The following is a 22,880-nucleotide window of genomic DNA, read 5'->3' on the forward strand; positions in this document are numbered from 1 at the left end:
TCAATCTTTCCCAGCATCAGGGTCTTTTCCAATGAGTCAGTTCTTCGCATCAGGTGGCCAAAGTATTGGAGTTTCAGCTTCAGCATCAGTCCTTCCAATGAATATTCAGGACTGATTTTCTTTAGGATGGACTGGTTGGATCTCCTTGCAGTCCAGGGGATTCTCAAGAGTTTTCTCCACACAGTTCAAAAGCATCAATTCTTTGGTGCTCAGCTTTCTTTATAGTCCAACTCTTACATCCATACATGACTACTGGAAAAACCATAACTTTGACTAGATGTACCTTTGTTGGCAAAGTAATGTCTCTGCTTTTTAATATGCCATCTAGGTTGGTCATAACTTTTATTCCAAGGAGGAAGCATCTTTTAATTTCATGGCTGCAGTCACCATCTGCAGTGACTTTGGAGCCCCCAAAAATAAAGTCTCTCACTGTTTCTACTGTTTCCCCATCTATTTGCCATGAAGTGATGGGGCCAGATGCCATGATCTCAGTTTTCTGAATGTTGAGCTTTAAGCTAATTTTTTCACTCTCCTCTTTCACTTTCATCAAGAGGCTCTTTAGTTATTCTTCACCTTCTGCCATAAGAGTGGTGTCATCTCATATCTGAGGTTATTAATATTTCTCCCAGCAATCTTGATTCCAGCTTGTGCTTCATCCAGCCCAGCGTTTCTCATGATGTACTCTGCTGCTGCTGCTAAGTCGCTTCAGTCATGTCTGACTCTGTGTGACCCCATAGATGGCAGCCCACCAGACTCCCCTGTCCCTGGGATTCTCCAGGCAAGAACACTGGAGTGGGTTGCCATTTCCTTTTCCAATGCAGGAAAGTGAAAAGTGAAAGTGAAGTCGGTCAGTCATGTCCGACTCTTAGCGATCCCATGGACTGCACCCTACCAGGCTCCTCTGTCCATGGGATTTTCAGGCAAGAGTATTGGAGTGGATTGTCACTGCCTTCTCCGATGTACTCTGCATATAAGTTAAATAAGCAGAGTGACAATATACAGCCTTGATGTAGTCCTTTCCTTACTTGTAATCAGTACACCTATACCTTATATAACATTGTACATCAACTATATGTCAATAAAATAAAAATTACTGTTATAACTTTTCAAAAATTAAATAAATAAAGTACGTTTTTCCAGCCACAGGGCCAAGCCCGAGGGGATTGAACAAGAAAGGTTTCGGCTAATGGGGCCTAAAAATTGCCCAGCATTCTAGGACTGCTCATTAACCTTCTCCTTGGCCTGAATCCCTATCTTGCTAACAGTAGATGGAGGGGGTCTGCTACAGGGGGATGGAGGAGGGGTAGTCTGGGCCCCCCTCCCGCCCCACTGCCCTCGCCCCTGCTGGGAGCCGGTTCCCTTCAGCTCTGCACCCACTAATTGGTCTCATTAGGAGGCGGGCGGGAGGCTCCAGCGGCGCCGATCCGAGCTGTGTCATCCGCTTAGCGCCCTTGCACTCCCGCCCGCGCCCCCTCCCGCCGCCGCCGCCCCCGTCGTCAGCTCTGCACTCGTCGTGCGCCCAGGGCATGCTCCGCGCTCCGGAGCCCGGCCTCGGCTGCGGGGAGCCGCACCACCCGCCCGCGGAGACATGGGGCGCGGCCCGCCGGCCGTCCTGGCCCCGTGGATGCTGTTCCTCAGCCTGGGTGAGTGGCCGCAGCGTCCAGCGGGCCCGATGGGGACGAGAAATGGGTGCCAGCTCCGCCCGGGTGGACCTAGGGACAGCGCTGGACCTTTCGCTTCCAGAGTGGGGCTGGGGACCGGGGACGGGGACGGGGACCGGGCGGGGGGAATGGGAACTCTCGCTGCTCTTTGCTTCTTCAGAAGCAGTTTTGGCGGCTGCACTGGGGGCTGTGGGAGGGTATCCCCACTCCCCGTGTGACCTTGGCCAGGGACCTGTCCCTCTCTGGGTCTGCCCACCGATGAGGCTGAAATCGGCCGCTGCCTAGGTCCCAGACACCCCAGATGGTGCGTGTCCCTGACAAGTCCAGCCCAGTCCGAGCGCACGGGCGGTGGTAGCCGCGGGACCTGGTGGGTGCGCTGGGATCGGGGAGTGGGTACCGCCTGCCCACTTGTGGGGCCAGACGGCGCGACCAGCGGGTGCGAAGCTGTCCCTCCGCGTTCCCAGCGGTCCTGTGTCTGTGTTCTCTCCCTAGCTCAGGCCAACTTCGCCCCCCACTTCTTCGACAACGGGGCGGGCAGCACCAACGGAAACATGGCCCTGTTCAGCCTCCCGGAGGACACGCCGGTGGGTGAGTAGCCCTGGCGCCTGCCCCGCATAGTCTCCCAGAGGAGCGGCCCACGTTCCCCTGGACACAGGGACCGAACCCTTGACTCCTCCGAACCTATCGGGAGGCCGAGCGCCAGGCGGCAGGCGCTCCCGGGGCGCCCGGTTTGCGGTCTGAATCCCCCGGGGCTGTAGCGGGAAAGGTCTCCACGCAGTCGTGGAGACCCGAGCCCGGGCAGTTCTAGAGATCCAGCCGCCAGCCCAGAGACATGACCAGCCCCAAGAGGTAGGTGGAGGTCCCCAGATCCGGGGCTCCTGACCCTCTGTATTTATGACCTTGAACAAAGCACTTACTCCCAGAGCCCCATGGCTTCAGGCTTTAAAACGGCCCAAGAACAGTGAATTCACTGGGATCTGCAGAGATGGGGGAGGAGGAGGGAGATTCGCACTTCCTCTCCTTCACTGGATGGGCAGAACCCTGAGAATAAGGACAAGCGCCTTTTCTTGTGTAAAGTGTACTAAGTGTAAGAGGAGCACCTGCTGAGAATTCTCTGAAGAACTCGTCCAAGCTGGGGAACACTGCTGCGGTTGGCTCTCCGCTCCACCTTAATGACTCCTCCCTTTTCCCTCCTCCGCCATCCCCAGTCTTGGCTCCAGGCAGAGACCCTAGAGTTAAACCCAGCAGCCCTGAAGCCCTCCGTAATCTATATTCTAGATTACAATCTGTAAAGCAGTGGCTACTGCCTGCTAACTGATAGCTGGGAAGAATAAAGAGGAAGAGAGGGAAGCAGCCAGTGCTCAGCGTGTCCCCTCTTCTTCCAGGCTCTCATGTGTACACCCTGAATGGAACAGACCCGGAGGGAGACCCTGTCTCCTACCACATCAGCTTTAACCCCAGCGCTAGAAGCGTCTTTTCAGTTGACCCCAATTTGGGGAACATCACCCTGATTGAAGAGCTGGACAGAGAGGTAGGGGGACCTGGGAGGAACATTGCCTGCAGGTGTGCAGACGACCTCGGTGGGCTGGAAGGTTCCCTCAAGAGCATCCTTGGAGAGGTCTCATAAGTCACAGAAAATTCAGCCAGCAGACCAGCCCTGGTTTTAAGGGCAGGTCTGACTTGGGTAAAAGTACGACCCTCTGTGCGCTCTGAGCCTGCGGGGGACAGGCTGTGTTTCTCTTGTGAGACCCCATGCCAGGCAGGGGAGCCAGCTGCCTGGACCCCAGCTGTGGGGTGCTCCCAGCAGACTCCCCCAGCCCAGAGAAAGGAAACGGTGGGGACACAGCAGAGGAGGTGCGACAGTGCTGCCCCTGCCTGTCAACCCAGGGCAGGACCAGGGGACCTCGACACCCTTCCTCACTGAGGCCCCCCCGTGTCCCGGGAAGGGTTTGAGACACCACGGACCTGGATCTCTGAGGAACCGTAGGATACAGACCAGTGCAGCAGAGATGAAAGGGAGAAAGAGGAAAATTTTTAAAAGGATGAAAAACCCCTTCCTGCGTCCTCCAGCATACCAGTTAGCAACTCTCCTAGCAGGAGGGTGCAATCTGTTGGCACCCAAGCCCCCTGAGTTTATAACTCCTGATGGGTTAAACCCCAAACCTGGTCTCAAGCATGAGCGTGGCCAGAGGTAGCGGAGGAAGCTTTTGGCCACCTCGCCCTGCTCCAGGGCCCCTCTGATGTGCCCAGCTTCAGGGGTCCTCAGGGCACCTCCGACTCCCAGATCCTCACTCTGCCCTTGTGCTTCACAGAGGGAAGATGAGATTGAAGCCATTATCAGCATTTCTGATGGGCTGAACCTGGTGAGTGCACACTGCAGCACCCCCCCCCACACACACACACACCCACACCCCCCCACTCCACCCCCCTCACCACCCCCCCCCCCGCCTCTGAGCACTATGCCCTCCCCCAGGGGCTGGGGGTGGGGGCTCCCAGATGAAGTCCAACAAGATCTGCCCCAGTGAGCTCATAGGAGAGAGGGGATGGAAGGGAGAGAGCGGGAAGAGACAGACCTGCCTGCTGCCCTTCTGACGGAGCACCCCACATTCCTCAAGCAGCGCCTCCTCTATCCTGTGCCCCCTCACTCCTCCAGCCTGGCTCTTGGCTCCATCCTCATCGCACAAGCTGAATACCTGGGCACGCATCCCTCCTCCCTACCTCTTCCTACACAGCTTCCACTTGCACCAATCCCTTTTTAGTGCTTCTCAGATAATCCCAGGGGCTCCCCTCCCTCCAAGGCTCCCAGACCCCAATCTGGAGCCACCACTGTGCAACACAGTCCTGCGTGGCCACAGTCCCCTGGCTCAGAAGGTGCTACCAGCTGCTCCCCACTACCCTCAGGATGGAATCCTAGTTTCAGACTGGCATTCGGAACACCCTCAGCCTCAACCAGCTTCTCTCCCACATTCACCCTACCAGCCGTCTAGCCCTAAATCTGCTTCCATTCTGTTCTCTGAACTCACCTGGCTTTTCACTTTGCATTTTGCCCCTGCTGCTGCTGCTTCCTGACATACCTTCCACCCCCTTTTCCCTCTCACCCGACAAATGGCTTGCTTCCCAGGCCTCCCTGGTGTCCTCCACTAGGCTGGGTCAGATGCCTCTTCTTGGAGCCCCTGGATGCAGCCACCTATACCGGTGCCTTTAGCTAGGTTGGGGTGCATGGTGCCCCCAGAGTCGTGCGGTGCAGGCCCTTGCCCTCAGCTCCCAGCATGTCGCTGTTGTCAGGCTGAATGATAACACACTTGTACATGCTGATCTTTGCCCACCAGTCCACCCTGCAAATTTCATACCGTCAGACAGAACACAGTGCTTGGCGTCAAGCAGTTGCTTAATAATAATATGTGCTTCATGAATGACCAAAAGAGGGAAGGAAGAAGGGAGGAAGGGAAGGAAGGAGGGAAGGGGGAAGGGAGCGGAGAAGAGGGGAGACTACACCCGGGGTGTTAGAGGACATTGTTCCTTTATCACCCAGAAGGTCTCACTCTCCCAACTTCTGTCTGCTTTGCCTCTTTTCAGGTGGCAGAAAAAGTCACGATCCTAGTTACTGATGCCAATGACGAGGCACCCAGGTTTATCCAGGAGCCCTATGTTGTCCAGGTTCCCGAGGTGAGCGAGGGGCCCCCGAGCAGTGTTGATGGACTCCCACCAACCTGTGGCCTGTCCTCCGGACTGACCTGTGACCTGGCCAAGGGGAACTGGGCACCGGAGGGAAGAGCCCCTCCATCACTCACTAACCTCTGGAGACCCCTCCCCTCTGTGTCCTCCCCGCCACCTCCATTGCTGTCCCCTCATACATTCATTATTATTCCAAAGGAATGTTTATTTACCATTTTCCATTAGAATTTTAGTGTACTCTTATTGTGGAAGTGTGAAATATACAGACAAGTAGAAGTATAAAGAAGTAGAAAGAGTTTAAAAGACCACTCTTAATCCCTGCAGCTTGAGACAACATTGTTAAATTTGGGGGAATCTCCTTCTCGTCAGTTCTGTGATTATAGGCTCTTGATTTCTGTTTGTTTTACATAGTTGTAACCACTAAACATATGCTTTCTGCAGTCTCTTTTTCACTGAATTTATAACATAAGCGTGAAGTTGTAATCGTGAAGTTGGGGTACCTAACATTTTAATAGCTTTCCAGCATTTACTGAACTATTGCTTTATGTCTGGATATTAAAGGTGCTTTAAATTGTTGCCATCATAAGAAACATCAAACTCTGAACTTAAAAGTTCCTTTTCTCTGATGGGAACGACTTGAAATTGCTAGGTCAAAGCGTGGGTACATGTGAGGCATTGTCAAATTGATTTTCCAGAATGGAACCTGTTTGCCTTTACCCTGGAAGGTGGGAAAGGGTATGTCTCCTGGTTCCTGGCCCACACTGGGGATTCTTGCAGTTTTAGATGTCTGCTAATTCAGTAGGAGAAAGCTATTCTTTTTGGCTCTAAGCTGCATGTATGTGACCTCTGGTGATACTGAATATGCCCTTGTTTATTAACTGTTTCCAGTCATTTCATATTTAAACCCTTGGTCTTCTGGGAGCCCTAGATTTTTCTTCGCTCTTTCCCTGAAGCTGTTTTCAGAAGGAGGATGTCTGTGTGTTCCCCCTCTCCTGACCCCACTTTGACTCGAGTGTCTCCTCTACCAAGGCGCCTCCTCCTCTTCATGCTCCCTGGGTCAATGGCCGCCTTTCGCCTGTTTTTAGCCCTCACTCCCCTGACCCCACCTTTCCATGCCCCACACCCCAGCTCCCTGAGCTCCTGTCACTGCTCCTGGGACTGACCCTCTGTGGCTGTGGCCCCTCAGGACACACCTTCTGGGAGCAGTATCGCCAGGGTCCGAGCAGTGGACAGGGACACCGGGTCTGCAGGGAGCGTCACCTACTTCCTGAAGGTAAGGTGGGATGCTCAGGAAGTAACCAGGGGCCTGGGCTGGTGGGGACACCTGGATGGCCTCCGCCTCCATCCATCAGGTCAGTGCCTCAGCGATTCCCAAAGATTGTCAGAGATGGTGCGTCCCATTCCAGCGAGGTCTCGGTACACTCAGATGTGGGACCAACAAGTGGGGACACGAGACTGGCCTGAGCAGAAGCCATCTTCCCCTGACTGGCACATCCTGGCTCCCACTAAGCTGACCTGCCTTCCTTTCCCCAGATTTCAGGACCCTCACCTCACCACCGGCCAATCCCTTCCCCAGGAGATTGGGCATTTGGTACCCACACAGAGTAAAAGAAACCTGTCTGGACCTAGAATTGTCAAGAGGAAAAAGGGAAGGGGAGGCAGCTCTCAGGAGGAGCAGAGCTGTGACACCCCCTCCCCGCCCTTGTCCATCCAATGCACTCTGTTAAAGGCAGAGACCCCACCCCATGTCTCCTGCCTCTCCCCCAGCTCCTCCAGAACCCATTGCCCTCCACCCCACAGCTGCTGTTTCCACAGCTCCTCCTCTTCTCTCCACTTTTAATCTCTCACTTTCACAAATTTCAAGGTAGTATATCTCAGTGGTTAGAAACCCTGGCAACACCCCTGGGCTCCACGGGTTCTGGAGAGATCCCACCACTTCCCCCACACAGGGGTTCAACCATTATGTGACTTTCCAGCTCAGCTTCCTCACGCATTGGGTGGGAAAGATGAAAGCACATCCTCATTGGATTGTGAGGATTCTGTGTGAACGTGCTAAGTCGCTTCAGTCATGTCCAGCTCTGTGCAACCCCGTGGGCTGTAGCCCGCCAGGCTCCTCTGTCCATGGGATTCGCCAGACAAGAATACTGGAGAGGGTTGCCCTGCCCTCCTCCAGGGGATCTTCCTGAGCCAGGGATCGAGCCTGTGTCTCTCATGTCTCCCGTGTTGGCAAATGGATTCTTTACCACTGGTGCCACCTGCAAAGCCCGTTGTGAGGATTAAACCCATGAGAAGCTCCAGCAACAGCTCTTGACCCACAGTGACCCCCCCTTCAGATCAAAGATCACCTCCTGTCCCCACCTGACCTTCCCCACCCCCACCCAGATGCTGCCTGGCTGACCCACAGTCACTTAATGGTGGAGTTGGAAGATCCTAAAGGTTCTGTCTCTACAGCTTTCAGCCCACACCTCCTCTAGGTTAGAGCATGCTGCTGACGTTTCCACCTGGGAACTCTGGGCCAGGGTTTAGCCCCGAGCTGGGCCCTGTTGTTTTCCAGCTGAGGCCAAGAGAAAACCTGAGGCCCTGCTGGAACATCTTGGTTGGACTGAGGGAGGGGGAGGGGAAGGCCTGAGCTCCAGGAAGGGGGACTCTGGAGACAGGAAAGCCTGAGTGCCCTTAAGTTGCACCTAAGCCCCTAGGCCGGAGTTCCTGTGACAAAGGATGGTGAAGACTCCCTTTCAGTAAGCAGAGCGGGTGCTCCTGGGCCGGGCCTGGGCCCGCCCCAAGGCCCAGCCTGCCCCTCGCTCTTACAGTATCCGCACCCCACCGAGTTCTCCGTGGACCGCCACAGCGGGGTGCTGCGCCTCCGGGCCGGGGCCATCCTGGACTTCGAGAAGGCCCGGGCCCACTTCGTCACTGTGGTTGCCAAGGTAACAGACAGGGAGGAATGGGAGCATCCAGGCAGTCCTCAGCCTCCGTCGGGGGAAGCTGCCCTTGGATGGGAGCAGTTAGGTTCTACGGTGGAGGGGATGGACGGTACCACCGAGGCGGGAGTGGGGCTGCCGCTGCTCGGGATCTGTGTTGAGCAGACCCTGCCGGACGCAGACGTATTCTTCAGGGACGCTGGTGTCTGTGGATGGGAGAGGGCGTATTCCCTCTCGGGAGAGGGCGTCCGCCCCCTCAGGACTGACAGGCCAGCCTGCCCTCTGTAGGCCCAGTGGCCACGCCCTCACATCCCACACAGCCTGGCCTCTGGGCACCTCCGTTTCTCTGTCCAGGCTCGTCCATCCTGCCTCTGCCTGTGTGACCAATTACCCACCCTGAGCCTCAATTTCCTCATCTGCCCACCCCAAAACTTGACTAAATTCCTCATATTTCTAAAGTGTGTGGTGTAGGGTTTGCAACTCAGCAGGCGTTCAAATCAAGTGACTGCTCTTCCCCTCGAGGGCAGGAAACCCCAGCCTTCCTTCTAAGCCCCTGGTTTTCTTTTCCAGGAAAGTCCCTGCTGGTCACAGAGGCCGCAGGGCAGCCCCCTCAGTCTATGTCAGGAGGCCTGAGCCAACCCCGCCTGCCAGCTTCCCCGTGAGGGCTGGCTTGGTGGGTGCACACTTCTATGATGTACCCTCATGCGTGGGTCCACCTCATATTCTTTGAAGATTCTCAGGAGACTTTGCGACTGGGCTCCTGGCTGGGAGGAGAGATTTTGGCCCTGACCCCCTCCTCCTCTGCTACTCTTCAGAGATGATCTCCCTGGAGAGAAACCTAACCCTCTTTCCAAAGGAACACTTTTGAGCACCTGCTGTGCACTGGCTGAAGACCTTCATGCGTTATCTCATTTAATTTTCCTAACACCCGTAGGAGGGGGAAAATTATCTCTAAGTGGCATAGAAGCACACAGAAATAGGGCGGGCAGCTGGCCTCGAGGCCAGTCAGTGGCAGGAGCCAGATTCCACGGGAGTCTGCTCGACTCTGGAGCCCAACCTCTCTTCCCTCTCTGATTCTTCTGCAGGATGGCGGGGGAAAGCTGCGAGGGGCTGACGTGGTGCTCTCGGCCACCACTGTGGTCACGGTCAATGTGGAGGATGTGCAGGACATGGGCCCCGTCTTTGTGGGCACGCCCTACTATGGCTATGTGTATGAGGACACCCTTCCGGTGGGTAGCTGCACCCCTCAACCCATGGCACCTCCAGATGCCTCCCGCCCTGTCCTTTGCACTGCCCAAGGGTCCCCTGGTGGAGATGGTTAGGCTCAGCCCAGGCTTGCTCACCTCACATGGAGGCCAGTTCTGGATTCACTGACTCAGGCCCCACATAGGCCGTTAAGGGGGAAGAAGAAGCTGCTCGTGTGTGGAGCACCTATTGGGTGCCAGGGCTGTGCCAGGCATGTCTTCACTCATCCACACTTACCCCAGCCTGGCTGCAAGTGTCAGCCCTTCCAAAGGGCTGTGAAGAGAGGCTGGGAGGAGAGCTGACGGTTTGGTTTAGAGGGGCCTTTCCCGCACCCTGCACAGGAGGTGAGGCGCCAAAGTTTTGCTTCCTTTCCTCCAGGCCGGTAGCCTGAGGCCCCTTGGGCCAGTCGTCCTCCCACAGTTTGCTGCTGCATCACCCTCGTCAGACATCACACACAGGCCCAGCTCAAAGGCTGTCTTCAGCCTCTGCCCCTTTTGGCCCCTCAATTTCCAACCCTGGGCCTGGCATCCAAGGGCCAGCCTGCCCTCCACCCAGGAGCCAGCAACGTCCTTTACTCAGTCCAGCCTGTCTCCCCACCCCACTCTTTTCCCTTCTCCTGGCATGTGGCCATGGGCACAATGCCCCCTCATCTTTCTCAACTCAGCCCAGGTGCCACTTTCCCCTCTATGGTGCACCCATGTCTTACTATGCCCCCCAACCAGACCATGAGCTCCCACCCAGCAGGGGCTAGGCTGGAGTCAACTCTCACGTAGCTGGCCGCAGTTCCAGAACTATCCGTGGAATGGAACTGTATCCTCTAGTCTCACTTCCCCAGTTTCTCATTATTTCCAACACTTGCTGAGCGCCGCTTATGTGCTGGGTCCAAGCTGAGAAACCACCTTTCCAAAAGTTGCAAGTTGAGTGGAGGAGCTGGGCAGAGAGGGAGAGAGAAAGGCCGGGCTTCCCCCATGGGGGCCGTAGGGCAGAGCCAGGGGGAAGCCCAGACTGTCCTGCTGAGGAGCTAAGGGGGAAAGAGATGCCATGAATAGGGGGAGAAGACAGTCAGGAAGCAGCCATGAGCATGGGTAGCCCTCTGGGGTGAAGGGTCTGCCTAGGGAGGTAGGAGAGGGTGGCAGGCAGGGCTTGAGCAGGGCTTGTCAGTTGAGACAGCTTTCCAAACCCTTTGAGCAGCTCCTGCAGCTGCAGGACAAAATCCTAGTTCCTGGACTTCACACTGGACCTCCTCTGCCTGGCCCCTCTCCTGGCTCTCCCTTCAGGTGCCTTTGAAGGCCAAAGACAGATGAGGCAGCAGGTGTGAGGCTGGAGATTGGGCAAGAGAGGTGAGGCCTGAGGGTGGTGTGTCGGGGAGGAGGCTTGTAAGAGGTGTGAGGAGGAGGCCCAGGCAGGAGCCCTGAGTGTCCCTGGGCAGCTATGTGCCAAGCCATGTGGGGGGCAGGCAGCGGGGCTCAGGCTGTCCCTCCAGCCCTGGGAGGCCAGGGGGCTATGAGCTCCCTGCAGAGCAAGGATGGGGCCTGGCAGAGGCCTGACTCTCGAGTGTGGTGGCACCTCCCCTCTGTGATGGGAGCAGTATCTGGGGAAGGGAGAAGCCCAGCACCCCCCACCCCCGACCCCTGACATTGGCCTCAGGCAGCTGCTCCTGTTCCTCCCAGGGCTCAGAGGTCTTGATGGTGGTTGCCATGGATGGAGATCGGGGCAAACCCAACCGTGTTCTCTACAGTCTGGTGAATGGTGAGTCTGGGGCTCATTGCTGGGCTGTAGGTACACATCCCTGGGTGAGCAGGGTGAGATCCCCAGTCTCTGTGGGTCCCAGTTTCCTCATCCATAGGCCAGAAGGACAAGGTGCGTGCAGAGGAGAGGCTGGGTCCCTCCAGGAGGCGGCACGTCTCCTTGGGCATCTGCTCTGGGCCCTGCTTGTCGTTAAGTCCAGTACAGGGAGTGGCGCGTTGGGTGGGTAGGGGCAGTGGTGTTGCTGAGCGCAGCACAGGTGGCACCAGCTCACGTTCCCTCACGCTCATGGCCGTACGCTCGTGATAGGAAACGGTGGCAAGCTTTCTTACACTCTAAATTGCTACTGTTTTTTCTCATTCCTTTAAATGTTTTGGCTTAGAGCATACTATTGAATTAAGTGAATTAAATACAGTGATGATTCAGGGTGTCCCTAATACTCACCCTGTGTATGGATGAGAAAAACTGAGGCTCAAAGAAGCTAAATCATCCCAAGTTCCCATTGGGCTTGAGTCTGCTGCCTCCTTCCACAGTTGGGCAACAACTTGGCAGGAGGAGCCAGCTCAGGGAAGGCTCTTCAGCCCTCGGTAGCTGGCACCCTCCAGGGGCCGCCACACCTGGTGCCTGGCCCCACACATGCACACGTCACCATGCCCTCACTCAGATACCGTCACTTCCTCTGACCCTGTCCCTGGGACATGCCTGCCGCACACTCCCCTTCCAGCAGCTCACACACGTGCACACGTGCACACATGCCCACCGTCACAGACAGGCTTCTCTCCCAGGCACGCAGACCCCTGACTGCCTTCCCTCCCCTCCACAGCTGCAAGCCTGCACGCAGCTACCACACACCCAGCCCACCCCGTCTCCTCTCCCATCTTCTTGCCTCTCTCTCTACTCCTGCTCCTCCTCCAGTCTTTTTCTTCCTTCTTCCCATTATTTTCTCTCCTCCCTCCCCCTTTTCTTATCTCCCTCCGTTTGTACCTCTTTATTTCTCCTTTCTCTTTCCATCACACCTACCCACACACCACACATGCATGCATGAGAGAAGCAAAATACTAGGGAACCTGGGAGCCGGAAAGTAGTGACTTGAAGTCCCAGCTCTGCACTCACTGTGTAACCTAAGACAAGTTACTGAGCCCCTCTGAGCTCAGCTTCCTCACTGGCAAGACACGGATAATAATACAGGAGACTTGAATGAAATACCCTGTGAGGCCTGGCATAACTCCCCTGCGCCACCGTGTGGCCTTGTTCAGAACTGCAGGGCACATCTCTCTCTGACAGGAAGTGATGGAGCCTTTGAAATTAATGAGACGTCGGGAGCCATCTCCGTGATGCAGAGCCCCTCCCAGCTACGGAGAGAGGTGTATGAGCTGCATGTACAGGTACTTCCCTCGGTCTTGGCCTTCTCCACCAAAGGCGATAAGACCCTGGCCGCCCGCCTTACCCCTCAGGGCCCACAGGCAGGGGGAGGAACACCTGCAAGAGGTGGCACCTGGTGTGGGAAGCTGAGGCAAGGCAGAGAAGGCAGGATGGGAGCAGCAATGCCTTGAACGTGGGTAGGACCCAGGAAGCAGAGAGGTGTGGGGAGCATTGGTTGGTTGGGGCGGGTGGAGGCATTGCAAGCGAGGGAAGCTTAGTGAGCCAAGGCTGGGTGTGAAAGCACATGATATACTAGGGGGACAATGAGGAGCAAGTGGGACTTGAGCCAAGAGGCCACATCAGCCTGTAATGCAGAAACAGTTGGACCCCAAGTGGGGGACAGAGGAGCAAAGGCTCTGAATACAAGGTATGGATTTTTCCTGCAACGGGGCCAGCTTTGTGGCCATGCAACCTGTGTGATTACACAGGGGCCGCAATTAGAAGTGTCCCACGCTGGGCTTAATGCTTTGCTCTTGCTCTCTTGAAATTCTTAGCAATTTTCTAGCAAGGGGCCAGCTCTTTTCATTTTTCACTGAGCCTGCAAACTATATAGCTAGTCCTGCCCAAGAGCAGTGAAGAGCCATGGAAAGGTTTTGAACAGGATCAGAGTCTTGTAAACGCTCACTCTGACTGCTCACTAAACTAGAGGGATTCTCAGATTCAGAGAGCTTGGCAAACAAAGATTTCCAGGGCCCACTGCGGGGGATAGGAATGTGGTGTGTCTGGGGGACACCCAGGACTCGGCATGTTTCGAGCTCCCAGGCGATTCTGGCACTAGTTCCGGGCTGGCATCTGAAAACCCTGGTCCCAACTCGGGTTTGAAGGGAATCAGATGAGGAGCAGGGCAGCAGAGCCATCAGCCCAGGTGATAGATGGCATGGGCCCGTGGGGGTGAGGGAAGATGGGATGGGAAAAATGGACAGGCTGTGAACTATGAAGGAGGCGGACACCACGGAATGTGGCTGTGAGGGTTCCGGGAGAGGAGAGGGAGGGAAGAAGCCAGTGTAGATCCACACCATCAGAAACACAGGAGGGGAGGCAAGTTGAATAGGACAGGCATGATGCGTATTGGTGCCTTGGGGACATTCAAGTTGAAAATCCACGCCTGAGTGTACAGGTTTGAGCTTCAGACAACATCCACATGCAGGTAGCTGTGAAAGGCTAGGAGGGAATGAGACTGCCCAGAGGAGGGCTGGGGGGAGAGAGGAGCCAGTAGCCGGGAACACCACTGCTGAAGCATCCCGACTAAGAGTGAGGAAGGGGGAGGAGCAGGTGAAGGAGGGATGGGGGTCAAGGCCAACCTGCAGTGTGGAGTCACATTAGCCGAGGGGACGGAGCACGCGGGAGGGTGAGGGAGAGTGGCCATGGCACATGCGGTGTGGGGATCGGCGTGAAGCGTCTGACTTGGGGACAGGTCGACAGCTGAGTGGGAGGAGAGAAAAGGAGGCAGAGGAATAAGTTCTAGAAAAGAAGAGTGGGGCTTCCCTGGTGGCCCAGCAGCGGGGACTCCACCCTTCCCATGCAGGGGTCATGGGTTCCATCCCTGGTCAGGGAAGTTCCAAATGCCTTGGAATGTGGCCAAAAATAAATAAATAAATAAATTTTTTTAAATTAAAAAGAAGAGTTATGAAGCAGCTAATGTATGACAGAGTGGAGTCCGGGAGGGTGATTAGAGGACAGTAATTTGAAGGCCAGAGCCTGCTTATAGGAAGGGGGAGGGAGCCCTTCCAGGCCTCACGTGACATTTGCTACATGCCCTTGAGGTACCTGTGGACACTCAGCCCTGGCTTGCAGGCTGAATTAGTCATCCACGCTGCATCACCCCAGCTACCTTCCCTGCAGCCTCCTTCCAGCAAGTGGACACAAGGGCAGAATATGGCAGAGCTAGGGTTTGAACCTGTGTCTGGCTACAAGAAGGGGGCGGTATGATGCAGTGGAGAGGGCACTGACTAAGGAATCAGACGCATCTTCTAGTCCAGCTGTGTGACCCCTGGTGACCACCTGACCCCTCCCGCCTCATCTGTAAAACAGGACTAGTAACAGTACTAAGTTTCCTAGGACTGTTGTAATGTATTACCACAAACTCATTGTCTTCAAACAACACATATTTAAACACTGCAGTTGCTGTGGGCAGGAATCTAGGTCAGCTTAGTTGGGTCCGCAGTTTCAAGGTCTCTCACATGGCTGCCAACAGATATTCAGCCAAGACCGGGTTCTCATCTGAAGGCCCAACAAGGGAGGATGAGCTTCTGGGCCCACAAGGATTTTTGGCGGGATTTCCTTCCTCTCGGGCTGTTGGACTAAGAACCTCTCCAGCTGTCGACTGGAGATCACCATTAGTTTCTCGAAACATCAGAGAAGCTGCCAACAGGGCTGTCTGCTTTGCTAAAAAACAGAAGTTATGATCTAATCTAATCACAAAATGATATTTCATCACCTCCACTATATTCTATCAGTTTGAAGCAGGTTCCTAGGCCAAGCCACACTCAAAAAGAGGAGATTACAGGGACTTCTCTGGTGGTCAGTGGCTAAGAGTCCATGCTCCCAGTGCAGGGTGCCCAGGGTTCAATCGCTGATCAGGGAACTAGATCCCACATGCCTTGACTAAGACCTGGTACAAACAAATAAATTTTCTTTTTCTAAGAAAAGAGGAGATTACATGAGGGCATAGATACCAAGAAGCAGGGATCACTGGGGCCGTGCTGGAGTCAGCCTGCCACACAGCCGTAGCCACCTGTCCCTACCCAGGTGACTGAGGTCAGCTCTGCAGGGACTCCAGCTGCCCAGGCCATGGTGCCTGTCACCATCCGGATCGTGGACCTCAACAACCATCCACCGACATTCTATGGGGAGAGTGGACCCCAGAACAGATTTGAGCTGTCCATGTATGAGCACCCGCCCCAGGGGGAGATCCTTCGGGGCCTCAAGATCACCGTCAATGACTCAGACCAGGTTTGTGGTCCTGCCCTCCACCTGTCTTCCTGAAAACCGCCGGGGCCCGAGGCCCAAACCTTTCCTGCTGATGTCACCAGGGCTGGAGGGTCACAAAAGGAATGAGGCAAGAGTGGGTAACCAAGAGGGAGAGGAGGGAGGGTAGGTAACCAGAGACTAGCTGCATGCCCTAAAGATATTCACAATCAATTAAAAAGAAAAGCCAGTCAGAAAAAAGCACCTCTGGGAGTTTCCTGGTAGCCTAGTGGTTAGGATTCCCGGCTTTCGGTGCCAGTGCCTAGGGTTCAACCCCTGGCTGGGCGATGTCCTGCAAGCCATGCATGAGGCCTTAAAAACTAAAAGCACCTCTGTGTCTGACCCTCCAGACACTGTGACTGTGTCCTGTGCCCAGCGCAGGGCTGGGCTTTCTGTGCTTGTTTTTTCGTTTAGTCCTCATAGTTCACTCAGCTTTTCTGATTCTTGATCACCTCTCCTAAGAATACTTACCTCCCAGGGTCAAGGGCATGCAAAGTCTCCTTGCACAGCATGACTCTATAATGAGGTTCATTCTCATTCATCTTCCCTGTTTCTGCTCTCCAAACTGTTGCCCAGGGAGCCAATGCCAAATTCAACTTGCGGCTGGTGGGACCTGGGGGCATCTTCCGAGTGGTCCCACAGACGGTCCTGAATGAAGCCCAAGTCACGATCATTGTGGAGAACTCAGCCGCCATTGACTTTGAAAAGTCCAAAGTGTTGACCTTCAAGGTAAGTGATGCTGTGCACGACCTTGAACGGGGGGAGGGGTGTCACAATAGTACCTAGATTCATCCTTGGGGGTCTCTTGTCGCCCCCTACCCCTCCTAGCCCTACTCTTTCCCTCTGCTCCCCCTTCTGACTTGGGGAGCAATGGGGAGAGGAAAAGTATGATGCGAGAGCTCCCCTCTACTCCACAGCCTCACTGAGCTCCAGTGTCTGTCTACAGCTCTCCCCACGAATGCAAGGAGGAGGGTGGTCCAAAGAAAAAACACCCATGTAATGTGCCATGTGAACAGACCGAGAGAAAAAACTCTTTGATCATCAGGAGAGATGTTTTCTTATTTGCACTCGACATGCCAATTGTTCTGTTAAAAACTTTAGCAAAGGATGAGAAAAGTTCCCTTGCATTTGGAATTATTCAAAATGATAAACACAAAAAAATAATGTATATTTACATAAATATGTAAATAAATATGGGGGTTGACCCAAAAGTTCATTCGGAATTTTCCATAAGATGTTGGATGTTGTGGAAAAATGCAAGCAAACTTTTTGACCAACCCAATATTAATAAAAAGAAAAAGTACTTTGCTGATATTAATTTAAATTGTTATAATTTATAATTATACATGCATACATATTGATAGCTAACATCATACTTAAAAGTGAAATTCTATACAACATTGTTAATCAACTATACTTCAATCAATCAACCAATGAAAGTGAATTTTAAAAGTATTCTTTGAAGTCATAAACAAAATGTGGATACCTGCTGTTACCAATATTTTCAACACTGTTCCTAGAATTAAACATTATTCCTAAATAAGAAAGGAAATAAAAGGTACAGTCACTAGAAAGGAAGAGATAAAGTTATCATTGTTTTTAGATGATGTGATTGCTTGCTTAGAAAAATCTAAAAGAAATGATCAGAACATTGTTAGATACTGCAAAGTGGCTAACATGATGGATTACAAAGTTAGGTCACAAAATCTAATAATTCTCCTGCATTCCAAAAAAATAGCAATGAGAATAATGGAATTAGAGATCACTTTTATAAGAACAACTAATAGATAAAATTCCTAAGAGTTACCATAACAAGACTGGACCATATAAAGAACAAAAAATGTACAAATTTAACAAAAAGATAAAAGAAGGTGAGAAATACAAAGGCAAACCCTGTTCAAAAATGCAAATTCTCATCAGGTTAATAAAGAATCCAATGCCACTTCAATTAAGTCTTACCCAAAATTTCCTTAGGGGAGGACGTAGGGGACTTGACACAATTATACTGGCTTTTATCTGGAGAAACAAACTGATAAGAACAGTCAGGGAATTTGGGAAAAAAAGAGTATGAGGCAAGAATTTGCTCTAACAGATATTAAATTATATTATGAAGCAAAGTTGCTTTAAATTGAAAGCAAAAAAAAAAAAAAGTAGTATGCAAACCAATGGAGCAAAAGAAGCTGGTTCCAATGCAAATGCCAACTCTAAGGAGCCCGGCGGTCAGTTGCCCGGCGCGGGGGGGCGGGGGCGGGGAGCGGGGCGGGGGGGAGCGGAGCGGGCGGGGCGGAGTGGGGCAGAAGAGGGGGGGGGCGGGGCGGAGGAGGGCGGGGGAGGGGGATGATGTTTGCCTTAGAGGTGCCCCCTGCAGGTGGCGGCAGGAATAGCTGGCTGGCCGCAGAGAAACTGGGAGGCAAGGCAGGTGGGTGCCGGGTGATACCGAGACAGGATGTGACAGGCTCTCTGCAGAGCAACTGCCATCCAGACAAGTCTTCCTTTTCCTTCCTTCCCCAGCTCCTGGCCATTGAAGTGAACACCCCAGAGAAGTTCAGCTCCACGGCGGATGTCGTGATCCAGCTCCTGGATACCAATGACAATGTCCCCAAGTTCACCTCCCACTACTACGTCGCCAGGATCCCCGAGAACGCCCCCGGGGGCTCCAACGTGTTGGCTGTCACAGTGGGTTGGGGGCTGCCCCAGGGACTGGGGGTGGGGTTGTGAGCCCCACTGAAGGGGGCCCTTGTGAAGTCAGACAAACCTGGGCTCCTGTTTGATTCGATAAACCCACATTCATTGGCTGTGTCCTTGGACAAGCTACGTGCCTTCTCTGAGCCTCAGTTTTCCTTCAGTACAATGGGTATAACAGCACTTCTCAGGATGATAATGAGGACACGTAACGATAAGTAGAAGGCCTTCCAGATCTGGTTCCTCCAACGCTTTAGACCTGAGGCGAAACTAGGGCTCCAGAGCAGGCCTCCAGTTCTCCCCAGCGGGGCAATCCTCCCACCCCACCCAAATCCTCATGTGGCCATTGAAAGCAAGAGCTGCCAACATGCCCTGACAAAGGGACCTGGGCCACCGGGAGCTTTCTCTCTTCCAGGCCGTGGATCCAGACTCAGGTCCCTGGGGTGAAGTCAAATACTCCATTTATGGATCTGGGGCAGACCTGTGAGTAGATCCAGAAACGCAGTCAGGGCCTTGGGTAAGGGATTTGGGAGGCTGAGGGTGGAGGAGGATCTGTGCTGAAGGCAGATCTGGGCCGAACGGCACCTGGGCTGGGGAGGTGAGCCTGGGGACCGGGAATGAAGGGCAGCTGTAGAGAGCCCAAGGCAGAGGGGATACACCTGATGAGGTGCATCTGAGAGAAGTAAGGTCATCACCACAATCTGGAGCTGGGGCTCATGGCCCCAGGGCCAGGCAAGCAGTGCTGGGCTAGGGAGAGGCAGGCCATGGGAGGAGAGGGAAGGGCTGTAACTCGGGTGAAGTTCAAAATTGATAGTAAATAGATGAGTGGCCCTGCCTCCCTGAGTCAGACTGTGAGGATGTGGGGAGGAACAGATGGGACGCTCAGAGAAGCTGCCCAATGCATCGCCGCCTCTTCTTGGAGGTGGCTCCTTACTGCAGGCACGTGTGTGCACACGTATGTACGTGTGCATGCTTCTGTACACCCTTGCTGCACTCTCTGTGCCCGGCAGCTTCCTGATCCACCCGTCCTCCGGGATCATCTACACCCAGCCCTGGGCCAGCCTGGACGCTGAGGCCACTGCCAGGTATAACTTCTACGTGAAGGCGGAGGACATGGAGGGCAGGTACAGCCTGGCCGAGGTGTTCATCACGCTGCTGGATGTCAATGACCACTATCCCCAGTTTGGAAAGAGCGTTCAGGAGAAGACAATGGTGCTGGGGACCCCGGTGAAAATTGAGGTGAGCTTCAAAAGTGGCCGAGCTGTCGTTGTGGCTTGGTCACTGTGCACTTGGCCAGCTGCAGGGCCCTCGGAGCCTGTCCTCTCCCTGCCCCGCCCCAGCGGGCTTAGGTAGCTTCCTGCCTTAGTATCTCGGGCCCACTGTGGGAGCCAGCCACCCGTCCAGTACTGTCCGAGAGGATCTGTGGACCCAATGCTGGCAGCTTGTGTATGCTTCTGGTTAGAGCCCCATGGGGACCCTCCCTTCAAGCTTTGCAGGAGTGACTGGCCTGGGGAAGCAGGGTCCCATGGCATTTCCCCATGTGAGCTTCCGACAGGCTAGAAGCCATGACTCAGCTTACCAGGCCGCCCAGCGTCCAGCTGTTGTATCCAGGAGCTGCTAGCCAGATGCTCAGAACCTGGCTGGAGATGCTGCTGCCTGCCGGGCCCCTCCACCCTCTCACCATGGACTGAAGGCTGGCCTCGCCCCTCCGTGGGCACCAACCACATGACGATGCCAGGCTCTGCATGAGCCCCTGACTCTGGCCATCCTGGATCTGGCACTTCCGGAGTCACTGTGGCTAACTCCTCCCTGCTCCCCTCAGCAGCCACCAGCAACCCCCCACACCAGCAGCCTGCCCGTTGCCCCAGCAGTGCCCACTCCCTTCCTCTCTGTCCTTGCTCTGCCCACCCCTGGTGTGGCACTGGCCAGGTGTGAGCCTGGCACTGGTGTCTAAATGTCCATCATTCTTAGACAAAAAAAAAAAGCTTTGTTCCTGCAGCTGCAAGTGGCGCTGTGGCTTAAGAATGTCTTTTCAAATATCTTGGACTCCTGAAATAGGCAATGATTTTTAAGGTACTTTATATACCCCTAGTGGTTCAGATAGTAAAGAATTTGCCTGCAATGAAGGAGATCTGGGTTTTATCCCTGAATTAAGAAGATCCCCTGGAGAAGGGAATGGCACCCCACTCCACTATTCTTGCCTGCAGAATTCTATGGACAGAGGAACCTGGCAGGCTGCAGTCCATGGGACCGCAAAGAATGGACATGGGTCACAAAGAATTGGACATGACTTAGAGATTAACATTTTCACTGTATACCCCCATGCCCACCTCCACCCAGAATTAACCTCTGAGAAAGAAGATATTATTGCCACTTTACAGATTAAAAAATGGAGGCTCAGGCAGGTGGCATGTTTGGTTGGCCTGAGTTCACACAGCTGTCTGCCTGCTTTCACAGCACTGCTCCTCCACTGCTCTGCCTTCCCATGGAGGAAGCATGAACCCCAAAACCCAACAGGTTTGACTCTGGACCCCAGCTCCCCTCCTTCTCCCTCTCCATCCTTACTCAAGACGCTCAGCCTCCGGGCTTTTTGTTTCTTACCAGCACTGACTTGAAGGGGCTTGTTCTGAGACTGACAGCACATGTATATAGCCAAGCACAGACCCGGCTCGTGCACTTCCTCTCCCAGCTCCACTCACTCAAAATAGGATTAGGGCCATTTCCCATCAACCCAGCAAACCGCATATGACCTGTCGGTTCAGCCAGGGGACACAAATAGGACCCTCAGAGTCCAGCTCCGCCTATCCCTCCCCGTGCACAGGCCACAGACCAGGACGCAGAAGAACCCAACAACCTAGTGGACTATTCCATCACCCACGCAGAGCCGGCCAACGTGTTCGACATCAACGCACACACGGGGGAGATCTGGCTCAAGAACTCCATCCGATCCCTGGATGCCCTGCACAACATCACGCCCAATGGGGACCGCACGTGGTCCCTAGAGGTGCAGGCCAAGGACCGTGGCTCCCCATCCTTCAGCACCACGGCCTTGCTCAAGATTGACATCATAGACACTGAGGTGAGTACGAAGCCCACGTGGAGGGTTGGTCAGAGGCCAGCTCAGACCTCCCTGCAACATGGCCAGAGAGAGAAAGACCACCTTCCTCCAAAGACACCCACCCAGTGCTCACAGAGACTACCTGTGCCATCCAACCCACAGGCTTTGACTCAGGTCGAAATACCAGTTTCAACACTTTGTAGCAGTGTGACTTTGCTAAGTCTTTCCCCTTCCTGTGAAATGGGACTCACGATGCCTCCTTTACATGCGTGTTGAAAGGCAGAAGTAAAATCATGTGCGGTTCTCAGCTCAGTGTCTGGCAGGAAGTCATCCCTTAAGAGGTTCCTAATACACTTGGGCAGATATGAACCCCCATCAAAGGAAAGCAGTGCCAGCTAATACAGGAGTTCCTCATCCAATCCAGCCTGCATTGTATTTTTTCTGTGTGTCTGTGTGTGTGTGTGTTTTTGTTTGTTTTTTTTCCTGGAATAAAGCCCATAGTTCTCATCAGATTCTCTAGGGGACGACTGACCCCAGAGAGCTTAAAACCATCTGGCCTAAGGGAGCTCAGGGCCCCTCCTCTGTCCTCTGGGCACCTCTCTTCCAGATGCTGTCCCGAAGCCCCATGGCCGCCTTCCTGATGCAGACCAAAGACAACCCCATGAAGGCTGTGGGTGTGCTGGCTGGCATCATGGCCATCATTGTGGCCATAACGGTCCTCATCTCCACCGCCACCTTCTGGCGCAACAAGAAGTCCAACAAGGTCCAGCCGGTGCGGCGAGTGCTCCGCAAGCGGCCCAGCCCTGCACCCCGCAGCGTCCGCATCGAGTGGCTTAAGTTCCGAAGGACCAAGGCCGCTGACAAGTTTGTGCTCAAAGAGGCTCCTCCCAATGAGAACTGCAACAACAACAGCAGCCGCGGAAGCACACCAGCCCCCCAGGCCCCCGCTCCCCCTCCGCCACCCAGCCCGGCACCCAGCGTGGGCCAGGCCCCCTGGACGGTGCCTACCGTCTCCGGCTCGCTTGCTCCTCAGCAGCCCCAACAACCATCACCAAAACCCAGGGCCGTGGCGAAACGCAAGGCCGTGGGAAGCCCCGTCCAGTCAGCTCTGGTCTCTGAGCTCAGGCAAAAGTTCGAGAAGAAGAATCTACACAGCAAAGCTTACTTCTAGACTGTGTCCTGTGGCCCCTCTCTCCCCACTCCAGTTGCCCTGATGCCTGGGCCACGCTCCGCAACTCTGCTCCTTAGGGTCACCCCTGTTTTGTACAATGGTGTAACCCCCATAACCAGGGCTCTGGACAGTGCCTTGGGCAAAGGATTTATTCCTCTGGCTACGACTGCAATTGGGAAATACTTCCCCATCACCCGACTCCTTGGCACATGTGCAACGCTCCCCGTACAGCAGAGGCTGGGCAGCAACAAGGAGCCAGATTGACGTCTTCTATTCTCCAACTCCAGACCTCACAGTGTCGCTTGGGTCCTGCTGGGGCCCCAGCTTTCTTA

General features: G+C 54.3%; 1 protein-coding gene across 1 annotated transcript; it reads left to right on the forward strand.

The window, feature by feature from the left end:
• The first annotated feature begins 1,477 nt into the window (after positions 1-1,477).
• On the forward strand, positions 1,478-22,771 carry CDHR1 (cadherin related family member 1). The gene is given in 17 exon segments (NM_174823.2): positions 1,478-1,643; positions 2,154-2,249; positions 3,047-3,192; positions 3,974-4,024; positions 5,238-5,327; positions 6,523-6,609; positions 8,147-8,263; positions 9,343-9,486; positions 11,173-11,251; positions 12,533-12,633; positions 15,419-15,622; positions 16,214-16,366; positions 18,149-18,313; positions 18,735-18,802; positions 19,330-19,558; positions 21,141-21,398; positions 21,985-22,771. Coding segments are annotated over 17 exon segments (2,607 nt in total). The 5' UTR covers positions 1,478-1,588; the 3' UTR covers positions 22,549-22,771.
• The last annotated feature ends 109 nt before the right edge of the window (positions 22,772-22,880 follow it).

The sequence above is a fragment of the Bos taurus genome, chromosome 28 (genome assembly GCF_002263795.3).
Source record: "Bos taurus isolate L1 Dominette 01449 registration number 42190680 breed Hereford chromosome 28, ARS-UCD2.0, whole genome shotgun sequence".
Taxonomy (NCBI): domain Eukaryota; kingdom Metazoa; phylum Chordata; class Mammalia; order Artiodactyla; family Bovidae; genus Bos; species Bos taurus.